The following is a 15,722-nucleotide window of genomic DNA, read 5'->3' on the forward strand; positions in this document are numbered from 1 at the left end:
CAGCCTGCCAGCGTGTCTGGGATGGGGAACGCTGCGTGAGGAAGCAGTCCTAGGGGATTCGGGCCCTTGGACTGGCTGGGGTGGGGGTGGGGATGGCGCTTCCTGCGCATGGCGGGGATTCTGTTGGGAAGAGGCACTGGCAGAGCAGGATCGCCTAGCTGACCCCTGCCCACCTACAGACCCTTCTTTCATCCATGCTGAGCTCATCCCCGACAGCGCCGAGCGCAATGACGACAAGCTCTACTTCTTCTTCCGCGAGCGGTCGGCGGAGGCGCCGCAGAGCCCTGCGGTGTACGCTCGCATTGGCCGGATCTGCCTGGTAGGCGTTGCTGGTCCCATGCTGCCCCTCTCCGGACACAGCCCTGGTTCTTTCAGCCCTTCTCTGCCGGCGGTCTGGGGATGAGTGGGCTGATCTGACTCAGCTCTTTGCCTCCTGCCCCCCAGAATGATGACGGCGGCCACTGCTGCCTGGTCAACAAATGGAGCACGTTCCTGAAGGCCCGGCTGGTGTGCTCTGTGCCAGGCGAGGATGGCATTGAGACTCACTTCGATGAGCTCCGTGAGTACCCAGCAGACAGGTGGGGCCTTGTGGCTACTACTGGAGGGATGGAGGCTGGCTGGCTGGTCAGGTCAGGGCACCTTTGGTGGGCCCCCCTGAGCAGGAGTGGGCAGGGCCCAGGGGTGCCTGGCTAAGGCACCCTCCCAGCGCCTTCTCCCTCTGTCCCCAGAGGACGTGTTTGTCCAGCAGACCCAGGATGTGAGGAACCCCGTCATTTATGCTGTCTTTACTTCCTCTGGGTGAGGCTGGGGCCGGGACCACAGTGGCATGGTGTGGCTGGAGGGGGGCTATGACTTGTGGAGGACCCAGCCTGGTGGCGAGCTGTGGGAGGGGCAGGCTGGGAGGGGCCTGGGCCGAGGGTCTGCCCGGTCCATCTCAGCAGCCTGCCCTGCCCGCAGCTCCGTGTTCCGAGGCTCTGCCGTGTGCGTTTACTCCATGGCAGACATTCGCATGGTCTTCAACGGGCCCTTTGCCCACAAGGAGGGCCCCAACTACCAGTGGATGCCCTTCTCAGGGAAGATGCCCTACCCACGGCCTGGCACGGTGAGGATCCTTCTCACTCTGCCTTTTCCTTTCCTCTCCTACAAGGCCTGTTCCGAGTCAACCCTTAGCAGACATGGGCCCCACCATCATGGTGCTCACAGGCATATGGGGGAGATGGACCACACATAAATGAAGGGTATAAACCCTTCATTTATCCTCAGTAAAGCTGAAATTTAAAAACAAACAAAACCATTTACACATGGCATCAGGCTGTGAAGGAACCCAGCCAGGATCCTGAAACAAAGATGGCAGCCTAGGTATGGCAGGCTGCTCCATCTGGGGGGCTGTTTGGGAGCCGAAGGTTGGAGGAGAGAGTCTTCAAGGCAGTAGCTAGGAGCCAGGGCTGGAGGTCAGTGTCGCCCACTAACTGTAGGCAAGGAGGGAGGGGTGGGCAGGGGCTGACCTGCAGGGCCTCGTGGTGGTAGGAGGTGATTTATTTGATCTTGGTGTGACATGGGCCACAATAGGAGTCTAAGCAGGAGAGCAACATGACCTGAACAAATGCAATGGGCCGTTGTGGCTCCATGTGGTCAGGACTGGGATGGAGAAGCTGGTCTCAGCAGAGGTCAGGGAAGGCATCCCCCAGAGGCGAAGTTGGATGCTGGGCTGGAGTGAGGCTGGCAGGGGTGAGGGAAGTATGGCCAGAGTGTTAAAGGAGCCTACAGTCTCTCTGAGCAGCGTCCAACGTGGAGGGGGTGAGGGTGTGTGTGGCAGGAAGTGGAGGAACATCCAGAGAGGAAGGAGACATCAGGGTGGAGGCCATGGAAAGGGAGTGGTCAGCTTTGCTGAATGCTGCCACAAGGTCACAGCACATGAAGCCAGGGAGGTGGCTGTGGGAGACCTTGGGACTTCAGCTGGAGTAGGACCTGCAGAGGCTGGGTGAAGGGCAAAAGCCTTGCTGGGGGCTCTGAGGAGTGGGGCTGGCAGAGGTGGTGGGGACAGACAGAACAGCATCTCCTCGTGGAGCTCGTGGGTCCAGCGAGCCCCACGTGGGAGGCCTGGACCTGACACTCGCACCTGCCTACAGTGCCCTGGTGGGACCTTTACACCGTCCATGAAGTCCACCAAAGACTATCCTGATGAAGTCATCAACTTCATGCGCAGCCACCCGCTCATGTACCAGGCCGTGTACCCGCTGCAGCGGCGGCCCCTGGTGGTCCGCACAGGTGCTCCCTACCGTCTCACCACTGTCGCCGTGGACCAGGTGGATGCAGCCGATGGGCGCTATGAGGTGCTTTTCCTGGGCACAGGTACCCACTGCTGCTCCCGGCCCCTCCTGCGCTGGGCCCGCTGGGTGGAGGGTGCTGATCCACGGGGCTGGGACCTACGCTGCTAGGGGTTGCTGCAGGCTGGTCAAGGTCAACTCTGCCACCGTCCTCCTTTGGAGCCTTCTCCCTGTTGCCAGGATAACAGACTAGGGGTGGGCAAACCACGTCGTCATCCCTAGGGGCCAGGAGACCAAGGACACTGGGTGCCTGGGGACCCATGTAGGAAAGGGGACAGATGGCAGACACCTCCAGGATACATGGGTCCAAATGCTAACACACGTATGCTCATAGACACACATACAAGTGCACCCACCGCAGTTCCAGTGGCCCTCACCACGGGGGACTACTCCAACGTCCTGTTCTGAGCAGTGCCCAAACGAGGGTCTGGGGTGGGCGGGCCAGGCCCTGGCCCTGATGCCCCTTATCCTGGGCCAGTCCCCTCAGACCTCTTCCCATCACTGGGTGAAACTCTTCAGTCTTGGCACAGAGCTGCTGCTCCACTGCCCTCTGGGGTTTGGGCCCTGCTGGGGGAAGGGGCTGAGGCTGGTGCCCCTTCCCCAGCATCCTCAGCCTCACTGAGGCCCTGCCCGGCCCGTTCCAGACCGCGGGACAGTGCAGAAGGTCATTGTGCTGCCCAAGGACGACCAGGAGATGGAGGAGCTCATGCTGGAGGAGGTGGAAGTCTTCAAGGTGGGTGTGACCACCCAGTCCTGTCTGTACCCAGGCCCTCGTCCATACCAGCTCCTGGCCTCAGACCTCCAGGGCAGGGCAGGGAGGGAGTCCCCAGGATCCAACGCTGATCCCTATTTTCTTCCAGGACCCAGCACCTGTTAAGACCATGACCATCTCTTCCAAGAGGGTGAGTTTTGGCAAAGTGGGCTGGGGGTAGGGATGGAGCCTGCTACCCCTTGGGGTCATACCCTCGGTGCAGGGGTGGGGAAACGGAGGCATGGAACAGGAAGGGAAAGAGCCTGGCCCACCTGGCTCCTGATGGGGGCTGGCGATGGGAGGGAACTGATGTGCCCCTAACCCTCCCCCAGCAACAACTGTATGTGGCCTCAGCCGTGGGTGTCACACACCTGAGCCTGCACCGCTGTCAGGCGTATGGGGCCGCCTGTGCTGACTGCTGCCTTGCCCGGGACCCCTACTGTGCCTGGGATGGTCAGGCCTGTTCTCGCTACACAGCGTCCTCCAAGAGGTATGGACCTGCCGACCTTTGGAATTTTGGACACCAGACCCAGGGCTCTGTCCTGGGAGTCGGGAGGTGGATGCAATATTACCCAGGGAAAATCTATGAGCCCTGGATTCTTGAGGGTACAGGGACCTGGGAGGGGCACGCCTCTTTAGGCATACTCCTTCAGGAGCTATCCTCATCCAGGCGGAGCCGCCGGCAGGACGTCCGGCACGGGAACCCCATTAGGCAGTGCCGTGGCTTCAACTCCAACCGTGAGTGTGCTGGGCCTCCCCACTGGGTGCTCCTCGCAGCTCCGAGCCTCATGCAACCCACTGAGCTGCTCACAGGGCCTCCACTAGAAGGATTCTCACATGGCTCATGGGGGTGAAAGGGCTTGGGGTTTTGGAGATGGATGCCCGATGGCTCATCTCTGCCTTTCTGGGTGGGTGTCCCTGTATGTGCTACTTGGTGCCTGCCCCTCATTGGCCTGCAGTCTGCCCAGAGGCCCTGCTGCTTTTTCACACAGTGCCCTCTTGTCCGACAGCCAATAAGAATGCCGTGGAGTCGGTGCAGTATGGCGTGGCAGGCAGCGCTGCCTTTCTTGAGTGCCAGCCCCGCTCGCCCCAGGCCACTGTTAAGTGGCTGTTCCAGCGAGATCCCAGTGACCGGCGCCGTGAGGTGATTTCCTTTGCTCCACAGTCTTCCCGTGGTTGTGGGAGTCCCTTGTACAGTAGAAATTCCACGTGGGTGGAAAGGTGGGGTAGGAGCCAATCGGGGGCAGCCCTCATTCTAAGAAAGCACTTCCAAACTCCCTTACCTACGAGGAAATCATTTGGGTGAATCTAGTTATATGGAAATTCTGTGGGGTTTACGTATTATATGAAACCATTGCTAGGCAATGCCTCTTTCCATGAAAGCTTCGTACGTGTATCCATCGGAAGTGTACCTCCTTGTAGGGAGACGTTATTGGGTGGGCTCCAGTATATAGAAATTCTGTAGGGTGGCCCTCATTTTGTGGAAATACCTTCCAGGCATTCCCTCCTTACATGGATGTTTTATGAGGGAGCTCTAATTGGGTATTCTCATTAAATAGAAATTCTATGTGGGCGTGCTCCAAAATTTTCTCATTGTACAGAATCCCCTTCTGGTACACCCCTCTTGAAATGGAAATATGTGTGGATACTTCGTTCAGATGTCATGTGAAACCTTCCTGTGGGTGTTTCTTGGTATATGGAAATTCCAGATGGGTGCCCCTACATGGGATGGCCACAGAGGTGGTGTGATCTAGGAGCTGGCTGGGGCAGCAGGGTGGTCACATAGCCCCTGAGCCCCCACTCTCTGCCCCTCAGATTCGTGCAGAGGACCGTTTCCTGCGCACAGAACAAGGCTTGCTGCTTCGTGCCCTGCAGCTGAGCGATCGCGGCCTGTACTCCTGCACGGCCACTGAGAACAACTTCAAGCACATCGTCACGCGGGTGCAGCTGCATGTACTGGGCCGGGATGCTGTCCACGCTGCCCTCTTCCCACCACCAGCTGTGAGCGCCCCACCGCCCCCAGGTGCCGGCCCCCCCACACCACCATACCAGGAGTTGGCCCAGCTGCTGGCGCAGCCAGAAGTGGGCCTCATCCACCAGTACTGCCAGGGCTACTGGCGCCACGTGCCCCCCAGCTCCAGGGAGGCCCCGGGGGCACCCCGGCCTCCTGAATCCCAGGACCAGAAAAAGCCCCGGAACCGCCGCCACCACCCGCCGGACACATGAGGCCAGCTGTCTAAGCCCTGCAATGGGCCAGCCTAGCCCTTGTCCCTTTTAATATAAAAGATATATAGATATATATATATATAAAAATATCTATATTCTATACACACCCTGCCCCTGCAAAGACAGTATTTATTGGTGGGTTGTATATAGCCTGCCTCGTCGGCAGCTTTGACCCATGCTGGTCAGAGATGGCAGAAAGCAGAGCCCACCTAATGAGGCCCAGTCAGTTGGCAGGGTCAGGCTAGGACTGTACAGCCCCCAGACTCAGCTGGGAGTCCCCCTGCTGGACAGCCACCACTGGGATCTACAGGACACAGGGAGGGAGCGAGCTCCCCATGGACGGGGCACGGACTCCACCTTTGCCAATGTGTGCTGTCAACCTGAGCCATCGGCATAGACATGAATACAAGGCCTGCTTTGGAGACTGGGGGTGGGGGGGCTCAGACGCACTCAGAGAGGGAAGAAGGGGCCGTCACAGGATGCCGGCCCCTGCCTGGGAGCGGGGCACTCAGTCAAGGCCAGCCCCTTCCTGGGTATTTATTCTCTATTTATTGGGGACAAGAGAAGAGGAGCCCTGCGTGGGTGGGGCAGCGCCTCCAGCCCCTCCTTCCCTCCCTGCCTGGCCACTCTACCTCCTCTTCGCTTTTTCTGTGCCACTGTGACTCAGGGGCTGGGAGAATAGCAAAGGGGCCAGGCGAAACCAGGGCTGAGGGGAGAGGAGGCCATGGTGGAGGCCTGGGGCCTACAGGGGCTCCCCAGGGCTCCCTCCTGCCCACCACTTCAGATGATGGGTGTAAATAGCTCTGGTGGGGCAGTTGGGTAGGTGGATGGGGGCTCCTAGCGGCCCTCTGTGCCCAGGCCACAGACGCCCTTGGGTTCCATCTTGTTAATAAACACTGGCTCTGGGACTGGACTTTGGCTTTTCTCCTTGGCAGGGGAGGAAGGATGGGGGTTCAGCCATGCCCAGATTCTGTGTCTCCTGCCCCCCAAGCCCCATGGGTCCTGGCTGCCAGTTCCCACACGTTCTCTTTTGCATGCCATTCGTTCATTCAGTTGTTTGATCATTTGTTCACCATTCCTTCCTCACCTGGCTTTGTGTGCAGCCTGGTGCTGGCACTAAGGACGCGGAACTGGCAAAACACAGCCACAGCCCTCACAATCTAGTTGCCCCCACCCTGAGATTCACAACAAAATTCCCATCCTTCCTGCCTCCTTCCAGGCAGCTCTCCACAAAGGGCCCAGCATGAGCAAACGAGCAGAGGTAGGGAGACCAGGGTAGGTGAGGAACTGCTAGAGGAGGAAGTGGGGCTGGGCACCCTGGGCTAAATATAATGAGTCAGGCCCTGGTAGGGGCAGCTAGGAGCTAGGGAGTCCCATGGATCCAGCGGGGCGTAGGGCCATACCTGATAGCAAGGGGAGCCAGGTGGCGACTGGGAAACAGTAGTCTGGCCCCACTTTAAATAAACCCAATAAGCAGAAACCAGGTTTTCATTGGTTTAACAAACCTGGGCTCCTGTAACATCCCGCCCCCCTGGGAAGTGTGTAAGGGGCTGCAGAGACCACCCCTCCCCAGCCCACTTACAATGTGGAGGTGGAGGATGGATGGAACCTGAAGGTTGAACAGGGCGCAAATGGTCTTGCTTCCAGACAGATCTCCGGCCCCGGCCCCGACAGAGAGCCACAGGTCAGGGACAAGCTTCAGTGCTCAGTGTCTGGGGCCTTGGCACCCCCTCGTGGTACCTTGGGTAGCAAACAGTTGGATGTTAAAAGGCAGCCAGGTTTCCAGTAGTTGAACCAGGAGGCTCAGGGCTCCTAGATGGGGCCTCGGGAGCCCAGGGTTTAGATCTTCTGATGGGAGGTCCAGAGCCTGGGAACTCAACACTGGGCTCAATTAACCAGTTCCACTCAGCAGCACTCCCCATCCTACTGAACCCACACACAGACCCCAGACCCCTTCGGTGAGGCAGGCATGCCCCAGAAATACCCCTAGGCAGGTCCCAGAGCACCCACGGGACAGAACAAGAGCAGAGCAGATGAGCCCCACCCCTCCTTGTCCCAGAGTGCCAGACCTGCTCTGGCACTGTTTCCCCATCTGACAACAGGCCTGCAAAACATTCTCTGGAGGAGCCTAGCCACCTCTGCAGGTCAGGCCTTGTTGCTCTCCAGTACATACAAACAGGTAGACACACGTGAAAGTGTGCACACATAAATGTACATGTACACAGGCACGTGCTCAGACACAAATACAGGAAACTGCACACTAATGCATTGCACATGTCCGTGCATTTATATATTCACACACGTTAATCCACACAAGCACGCACATGTGCACATAAAGATAAATGTACAAAAGTACATACCTGTACACATGTATAAGACGTGTACATAGGCGCACACACATGCACACAAAAAGGCACACGTGTACATGTGTACACACAAGTGTACACAGACAGATGTGTTGTCATCATGTCATTGGCTTGCTTGGTGCCAGTAAAGGATAGACACACCCCCCAGGCACAATAGCAGACATGCACGCACACCCAAGTCCCCTGGCATCATGGAGGCATGTAGAAGCCCTGCTCAGGTCATATCCAGCCCTCACCATGGTGCAAATGCAATGTCTACCTTTGCATCTTGATTTCCTGCAGCGTATAGAACTCTGGTCCAGAGTCACCGGGCCCTTCTCACTCACCTGCTGTATAGCCCTCTGAGCCTCTGCTTCCTCAGTACAATGGGGCTGATGACGTGGGTACCCTCCCCCAGGACCGGTGTGAGCTCACAAGATACGGAGCAGTGCTGAACCCAGTGCTGGGCATAGACCAGGTGCTGGGTGCATGCTTCTCCCTCTCCTCCCTGCTGGCAGCCCCAACCCTCCATGGTCCCCACCCCCGGGGCTTGAAGCCCTTTCCTCCCCTTTCTAAGCTGGACCTTACCAAACATGTCTTCTTGCTCCAGGGCAGGGGCAGGACTGTCTCCAGCAGGGTTGGTGAGGGGTGGGGAGGTAGAAGGGGTGCAGAGTCAGCAGTTGAGGGATTGGGGCCATGCTGCCCTGATTAGAAGAGCTGGAGGCTGAGCTGGATTCACCTGTCCTTGTCTCTGGTTGGCTCTTGGGTACTCCCAGTACCCAAATTCCACTAAGCAGCCCTACCAGGGCCTGCACAGGTCTGTGGAGAGCCAGTAGATTGCCAGTCCTGGGGCCAGGAGGCTGTCCAGGGAGGCCAGAGACTGGCCTGAGCCTGACTCTGGGGACCCCTCCATCCAGAAAAGCCAACTGACCAACCTGTTCCTTCCCCCGCTGCGGGGCCATGGGGGCTGGGGCCAGCGCAGAAGAGAAGCACTCAAGGGAGCTAGAAAAGAAGCTGAAAGAAGATGCTGAGAAGGATGCTCGAACCGTGAAGCTGCTGCTTCTGGGTAGGGATGGGGCCCAGGTCAGGGCTGGGGGCAGTGCCTTTGTGTGAAGCAGGGCTGAGCAGAATGAGCCTGCGACAGGGCAGGTTAGAGTGGGAGCCCTGGCGGCCAGCAAGGCCCAGCCTGACAGGTGATACCCCAGCTCCCCAAGTCTGGGTATGCTGTGGCGCTCCTCTCCAGAGGGCCCGCCTCAGGCAGCCTCCCCTCCCGAGAAGTTTGTGTCGGCCACTCTTGTGGAGCTCCAGCCTTTGGCTTGATGGGTCTGCTGGGCAGGGCTCAGAAACCAGGGGCCTCCTTGGGAGAACCCGCTAGGGCTGCGCCCTTGGGAAGGAGAGGGTCATAGTCGTCCTGAGAGTGGGCAGGCTCTAGGACCACCCAGAGCCACACACAATGGTCCTCAGTTTCCAGAGCTTTACTGTTGGCAGACCTGAAAAGCAGCTCAAGGGTGAGGAGGGGTACTAAGGCTCAGTGGGGAATAGATAAGGCCATGCCCACGGTCTCATGGAAGTGAGGGGAGATGAGGCTGAGCCAGTGCCTGGAGGCCACTGCTTCCCCCAACGGGAAGAAGGAGCTGTTCTGAGAGAGCAGTCAGGCTCCACGCAGGCTCTCCAGGGTCCACACAGGCAGCGGGATGTGGGCAGACAGACCAAGTCACAGTGCCGGGGAAGACAGAGAGGCTAAGCCAGAAATCCCATTAGCTGTGCCCAGCACCCTCGGGAGAGCAGGCTTAGAGGGGCTATCAGCTCCATCTCTTCCCCCACCCAAAGGCGCTAATCCCCTCTGAGCCTCTTGGAGACACTTCCCTCCCACCTCAGGTGAAAAGCTGGGTTGACCCTACTCATAATAATCCCGTGTGTGCGGTACCAGATATATCCACGAGGTGGCGCCCTAGGTTGCCTTTATTTTCGTCTCAGGCTGATAAAAAGTCTGTATCCAGGGTCTTGGAGGTTCCTCAGCACAGCTGAAGGTCGTTGATTCCCCTGGTCAGCCCTCTTCTGTCACTGCTGACATTAACAAATATTTTTCTGCCAGAATGTCAGGACCTTACCTTGGAGGATGGGGGGAAAACAGATGGAACTAGGGGCTGGGCTGGTGCTCTGGGTCTGCCTAGCCATTTTCCAGGCCGCGTTTCCAGTGGCAGTAAGGGGAGTAGGGTAGAGATGCGATCAGCGCGGCTCTGAGGTAGGGCTTCCCTTCCAGGTGCCGGTGAATCCGGGAAGAGCACCATTGTCAAGCAGATGAAGTGAGTGCCCTTGCCGGTTGGGAGGCCTTGGGAGGGGGGAAGGGGAGGGAGCCTTGCGCACAGGGCCTGTCCTTCCCCACCCGACCACGAAGCGCTGACAGCTGCTCTCCCCGGCTGCAGGATCATCCACCAGGATGGGTACTCGCTGGAAGAGTGTCTCGAGTTCATTGCCATCATCTATGGCAACACGCTGCAGTCCATCCTGGCCATAGTGCGCGCTATGACTACACTCAACATCCAGTACGGAGATTCCGCGCGCCAGGTGTGCCAGGAGGCAGGCTGAGCGGACCTCTGGGGACTCGAGGCGCCAGGCTGGGCCCAAGCCCTAATCACCGCCAACCATTCCCACCTGTCCCCAGGACGACGCCCGGAAGCTGATGCACATGGCGGACACCATCGAGGAGGGCACGATGCCTAAGGAGATGTCGGACATCATCCAGCGGCTGTGGAAGGATTCTGGCATCCAGGCCTGTTTCGATCGCGCCTCGGAGTACCAGCTGAACGATTCCGCCGGCTAGTGAGCGCGCAGGCGGGGCGTGGGGGCGCGGGCGGGGCCCTGCGACACTCCTGCTTTCCACCCACGCACACCCCGGCGTCTCCCGCAGCTACCTCTCCGACCTGGAGCGCCTGGTAACCCCGGGCTACGTGCCCACTGAGCAGGACGTGCTGCGCTCGCGAGTCAAGACTACCGGCATTATCGAGACGCAGTTCTCCTTCAAGGACCTCAACTTCCGGTACGACCCCGGGCCCGCGCCCTCGCTCTGGGGCCCCGCCCGCGAGCTCGCCGCCCCGAGGCCCCTCGCGTCCCAGTGGCCCCATCCCTACCGGAGACCCTTCCGGCTCTCGCGTAGCCCGCGGGCGGAAAGGCCCGGCCCCTCCAGGTGCCAGGCCGGTCTGAGGGAGCCCTGGCCAGCCCTGGGAAGCGAGGGGAGGCCGGGGGCTCTACGCGCCGGGTCAGGTCCCATCTGACCCGCAGGATGTTCGATGTGGGTGGGCAGCGCTCCGAGCGCAAGAAGTGGATCCACTGCTTCGAGGGCGTGACCTGCATCATCTTCATCGCGGCGCTGAGCGCCTATGACATGGTGCTGGTGGAGGACGACGAAGTGGTGAGTGCCAAGCAGGGCCTGAGTGAGGCCCGCGGGCAGCAGGAGACAGCGCTGCGAGAGTGGGGAGTGTCTGGGAGGGGCTTTCGCTTCTGAGCGGCCCGGGGGAGTAGAGGAGGCAGCCAGCAGCCCCGCTGAGAGGCGTTGGGGGGAGACTGGCCTGAAGCTGTCCGCGGAGAGGCCCCGGGTGCCCCGGAGCCCAGGGGGCAGGTGTCGCCACCCTTGTTCCCGGCGCCCGACAGCTTCTGCCCTCCTCAGAACCGCATGCACGAGAGCCTGCACCTGTTCAACAGCATCTGCAACCACCGCTACTTCGCCACCACGTCCATCGTGCTCTTCCTCAACAAGAAGGACGTTTTTTCCGAGAAGATTAAAAAGGCGCATCTCAGCATCTGCTTCCCGGACTACGATGGTGAGACTCCGGGCCCGGCCGCCAGGCGGCGACCCACCCCCACGATCTCGGGCTGCCTCCTCCTGCCCTGAAGGATTTGGGCGAGGGAGTAAGAGCCCCCTTCCCCGCCAGGACCCAACACATACGATGACGCGGGCAACTACATCAAGGTGCAGTTCCTCGAGCTCAACATGCGACGCGACGTGAAGGAGATTTATTCCCACATGACGTGCGCCACCGACACGCAGAACGTCAAGTTTGTCTTCGACGCTGTCACGGACATCATCATCAAGGAGAACCTCAAAGACTGCGGCCTCTTCTGAGGTGGGCTCCTCCCAGCCCGGATGCTCCCCTGCCTTGCCCCTTGGTCTCAGTACCCCAGCCCCGTCCCATGCTCCCACCCCACCTCACTACAACAGACCCACCCCAGGTCCCGCCCCAGCTTTCCAGACCCACTCCACCGCCTGACCCCCAACTACCAAACCCCTCTGCTTCCAGGCCCCATCCTGGCTCCTCAGGCTCCACCCACTGCCACAGGCCCCGCCCTTGGCTCACAACTCCCACCCACTTAATCTCTGACAGGCCCAACTCCCCAGGTGTCGCTGCTTCCAAATTCTCCACAATATCTCTCAACCTAAGCTGTTATTTTGGGGCTAGGGATGTTGACAGATTCCTTCTTGTTTTCCCAGGTTCCTGAACCCATGTGCATCCTAAGACCCTGTAGCCCTTGCTGCCTTGTAGCCCCAGCCAATAGGACCCTATCATCTCCCCAGGACTTCTGGGTCCCAGCCTGTGGCCCCACCAGCCACAGATCCAAAACCCTGAGCCCCACTAGCCTTGAGGCCCTGACCCTCCCCTGTAATTCCTAGGCCTCCCAGAGCCGGGTGCCCCCAACCCCAGCACTGCCCTTCACGGCCTGGTTGCCCTGGCCTCCAAGACCCAACACAGCCAGCCCCAGCTAGGAGCAGGCAGGACTTGGGGCAGCTCGAGCACACAGTGACTCAGCAGTGCCCAACTGACCAATCTCCTGCAGCTCTCCCGCCCCAGGGGGCCCCTGACTCACCTTGGTGGGTCTGGGCTCAGCAAACAGCCCTCCCTCCCAGAGTTTCATGAAGGGCAGAGGGGCAGGCAAGGATCCCTCCTCCAAGCCGGCCTGATGCTTACCATCAACCGTTCCAGCTGTACCACCTCCATGTGACAAGTCTGACACCTGTCTACCCCAGCAGCTTCAGGGGTCCAAAGTCCAAGCCAACTCTGGCCTGTGCAGTTCCTACATAGATGAATTAGTGAGTGGGGGCAGGCCTGGGAGCCAGAGAGAGAATCAAGCTGGACCCTTCCCCACATACCAGGCTCACAGTAGCCCCCTAACCCCTTCCCCCACAGGCTCTGCCCCCTCTGTCCTTGAACACAAGATCCGTGTCCTAGCTCACCCACCCACCCACAGTACTGCAGGCCAGCCAAAGGGAGGGTCTGTTGAGGGTGGGTACTGTTGACACCAGCTGTAGCCAATGGTCAAACTGTCCTGAAGGGTGGCTGGGGGCAGAGTCCGACTCCGATCGATCAGCCCCAGGAAGAGAATTTGGGACAGGACAGAGACCAGGTCGTGCCCAGAGGGGTCTACCTCAGGTGGGGTCACAAGCAAACCCAGGTGACACTTGTCTCTGCCAGCAGCTTCTCTCACCCTTTCTATTCAGGGCCCATCCCCTGGCAGGAAAAACTGAGGGCCATGCCTGAACTGTCAGGGACAGAGGCCCATGTCCCCACATCCCCACTCCCTACTTCTCATTGATCACCAAGTCCTTGCTGATGTCCATGGGCCAGGGCCTGTGCTGCAGGTGAGAACAGGAGCTTCTGTCCAGCAAGGCCTGAGAACGATTCGCACTCATCCTCAGCTAAATGCAGACTCAGCAATAAACCTTTGCATCAGGCCCCAGCTGTCCTTTCTTGGGGGAAGAGGGCGACTGTTAATTATCACTCTCATGAGCATTGATGGAGTGTCCAGTGCCAGGCTGGACACGAGTGGGAAGATGGGTCCTCCTATGCTAAGACACCTTACTTGACATGGCAGGGAGCACTGTTGGAAGCATGGGGTCAACTTGGGAGTGAAGGGGGAGAAGAGCCATGGAAAATGTTCACAGGGACAGTCTTGGATTGAGAGGGAGTTTTGATATGGAAGGTCATTCTAGCCAGAACAGTAGAGTGTACAAGACCCAGGAACACGGACTTGGGGGCCACAGGAGTTCAGGAGAACAGGAGCAGGAAAGGGGGACACGGGATGGAGAGATAGTGGGCCAATGCTAAATGCCAACCTGAGGGCCTGGGCTTCCTCCAAAAGATGATGGGTCTTGGAAGCGCTTGAAGCTAAGACATAATTGCAGGGCTGGGGTTAGGGTGAGGCAAATGAGGCATCACTTGATGCAAAATTTGGGGTGGTGCCAAAAGTTTCAGTAATCAAGATTAATAATATATTAATGCCATGCTTAAAAAAAATCAAAACGATTGCAAAAAAAGAAGTCCATGATGCACAAAATATCAAAATTCTAAATACAGACGAGATCTTAGAGAGCACTGCCAAGCCATGTTGGTGCCACATTGGATCCTGAAGCAAAAGCAAAAACGTCCAGTCCTATATATGGTTTTATGTATTTTTAATGGTTAATTTTTTTACAGAATTTTAAAGTAGTTGAAAAAACATTGACATAATTGACAGTAGGTATATTAAAACTCAAAGCATTATTTTAACCTGAAATATTTTACTTATACCAAAACAGAATTTATAATTTTATTTTCCTGAGTTTAATGGAAATGAAATCATCAATATTTTTCCAAACTGCTTCTGGAAAAAATAATCATTAAAAATTTTCATAGAAACATATAGGTGCACACAGTTTTCCTGAGGGCTGGTGTGAGCGTGCAAGGGAAGAAGAGACCCATGGGATCCATGAGGAAGACTTAAGTCCTCATTACCCCCTGGGGCCAGGATCTGCAAGCAGTGGGGCTCAATGACAAGAGTCCGGATCTGTGCGGTTGACCAAGGGCATGAGATGCCCCCCACCAAGCTGGGACTACAGAGGAATGTTGAAGGGTCTGAGTTTTCCAGACCTGTGACCCACCACTTGGGGGAGATGTCCAGGAGGCAGACGGATACGTGGGGCTGGGCAAAAGGTAGCATGTGGGCAGCATTCTTAATTATCAGAGGATAGACTTGTGAGCCTTAGGGGGGTGGCTTAAAAGGGGAGAGTGAGGGTGCCCAGACCCAAGACAGGGTGTGGGGCGATACAGGCTAGGTTAGGGAGCCCAGGACATGTATGGGCAGCCACGCTGGTGCTGCTCAGAGGCCTGAAGGGTGGATAAGAGTCTGGACAATGATTTAGGACCCCCACTGGGTGGTCTGGGGCCTGGCTGAGCTGAGGCTGTCCTTCTCAACTAAGGACCTTCTGCCTGAGTAGTTTACTGGAGTGAGATGGGGTAGGGGAGAAAGACAGCAGGATTCAATGGAGAGAGGCAAGGAGGAAGAAGGAGGCTTTCAGGAGCCGGAGGTGGTGGGCTAGAGAGGGAGGAAGCTGCCAGGAGACAAGGGTTAATGCTGTCTGCCGCATAGCCACCTTGTCTTGGAAGAAAGGGAATGAGATGAGCTCCCCAGCCCTCCTAGGCAAGGGGCAGAGAGAAGCCCAAACACCATGCAGGGGCTTGACTCCATCCTCCAGGGAGTACCGTCCCATGCATGATTCTGACCCCAGAGTCTGGAATTCAGGACCCATATTCCTGGATCCCACGGGCTGGGGATGCTGCCTGGCCTCAAGCTGCCCTATCCATGGCCGGCCAGCCTCTTCAGCCCCGTTCACCACACCCGTGTAATTACACCCTAAAGAGCAGAAGCAATGGGTGCCCAAAGCCTGATTCACAGCCAGGGCAGAGGATCAGAGAGCTGGCCCAGAGTCGACACTATGGCCACACCCGAATCTTGTAGGTCCAGGGCATTTACTGCAGACACCTACAGCCACCACCTTCCCTGCCCGACCTGCAACCTCAAGGTGCCCCTGAGGGCCCTCACAGCCTTCAGCTCTGGCTCTGACGGGACTAACCTGGCCCGGCCACCGACCAGAGATTAGACAGGCCTGGCAGAAGGTTAATGCCACTGACGTCAGGGCCTGGTTGGGTGACCACTGGGGGCTTGGGCACTCCCCACAGGCAGTAGCTCTGCCCCATGTGACCTGGGCTCATTAAGCCGCTTCAGTGGCCAGAGAAGCTGGGAGCCAGATCTCAGGGGAGA

General features: G+C 58.1%; 2 protein-coding genes across 3 annotated transcripts in view; both read left to right on the forward strand.

The window, feature by feature from the left end:
- The window catches only part of SEMA3F (semaphorin 3F), a 30,869-nt gene extending 24,652 nt beyond the window's left edge, over positions 1-6,217 (forward strand). For both annotated transcript variants that reach the window (XM_081071957.1, XM_081071958.1), the window contains 11 exons: positions 180-319; positions 445-559; positions 729-798; positions 958-1,102; positions 2,130-2,352; positions 2,972-3,060; positions 3,188-3,229; positions 3,411-3,568; positions 3,749-3,816; positions 4,089-4,222; positions 4,894-6,217. In XM_081071957.1, the coding sequence (XP_080928083.1) occupies positions 180-319; positions 445-559; positions 729-798; positions 958-1,102; positions 2,130-2,352; positions 2,972-3,060; positions 3,188-3,229; positions 3,411-3,568; positions 3,749-3,816; positions 4,089-4,222; positions 4,894-5,304 (1,595 nt within the window). In that variant the 3' untranslated portion in view covers positions 5,305-6,217. The remainder of the gene's footprint in view (positions 1-179; positions 320-444; positions 560-728; positions 799-957; positions 1,103-2,129; positions 2,353-2,971; positions 3,061-3,187; positions 3,230-3,410; positions 3,569-3,748; positions 3,817-4,088; positions 4,223-4,893) is intronic.
- A 2,243-nt stretch (positions 6,218-8,460) lies between these two features.
- On the forward strand, positions 8,461-13,378 carry GNAT1 (G protein subunit alpha transducin 1). Its single transcript, XM_081071914.1, has 9 exons — positions 8,461-8,715; positions 9,913-9,955; positions 10,076-10,217; positions 10,315-10,472; positions 10,561-10,689; positions 10,932-11,061; positions 11,317-11,470; positions 11,582-11,773; positions 12,139-13,378. The coding sequence occupies exons 1-8, from the start codon at positions 8,610-8,612 to the stop codon at positions 11,770-11,772; spliced, it is 1,053 nt and encodes a 350-aa protein (XP_080928040.1). The 5' UTR covers positions 8,461-8,609; the 3' UTR covers position 11,773; positions 12,139-13,378.
- The last annotated feature ends 2,344 nt before the right edge of the window (positions 13,379-15,722 follow it).

This window comes from Rhinolophus hipposideros (genome assembly GCF_964194185.1).
Source record: "Rhinolophus hipposideros genome assembly, chromosome: 14".
Taxonomy (NCBI): domain Eukaryota; kingdom Metazoa; phylum Chordata; class Mammalia; order Chiroptera; family Rhinolophidae; genus Rhinolophus; species Rhinolophus hipposideros.

Excerpts from the sequence above, each read along its gene's own strand:
- GNAT1 (XM_081071914.1), top strand. The coding sequence starts at position 8,610 with ATGGGGGCTGGGGCCAGCGCAGAAGAGAAGCACTCAAGGGAGCTAGAA. Across the intron at positions 10,218-10,314 it reads ACGGAGATTCCGCGCGCCAG|GACGACGCCCGGAAGCTGAT; the intron begins GTGTGCCAGGAG and ends ACCTGTCCCCAG. Across the intron at positions 11,471-11,581 it reads CTGCTTCCCGGACTACGATG|GACCCAACACATACGATGAC; the intron begins GTGAGACTCCGG and ends CTTCCCCGCCAG.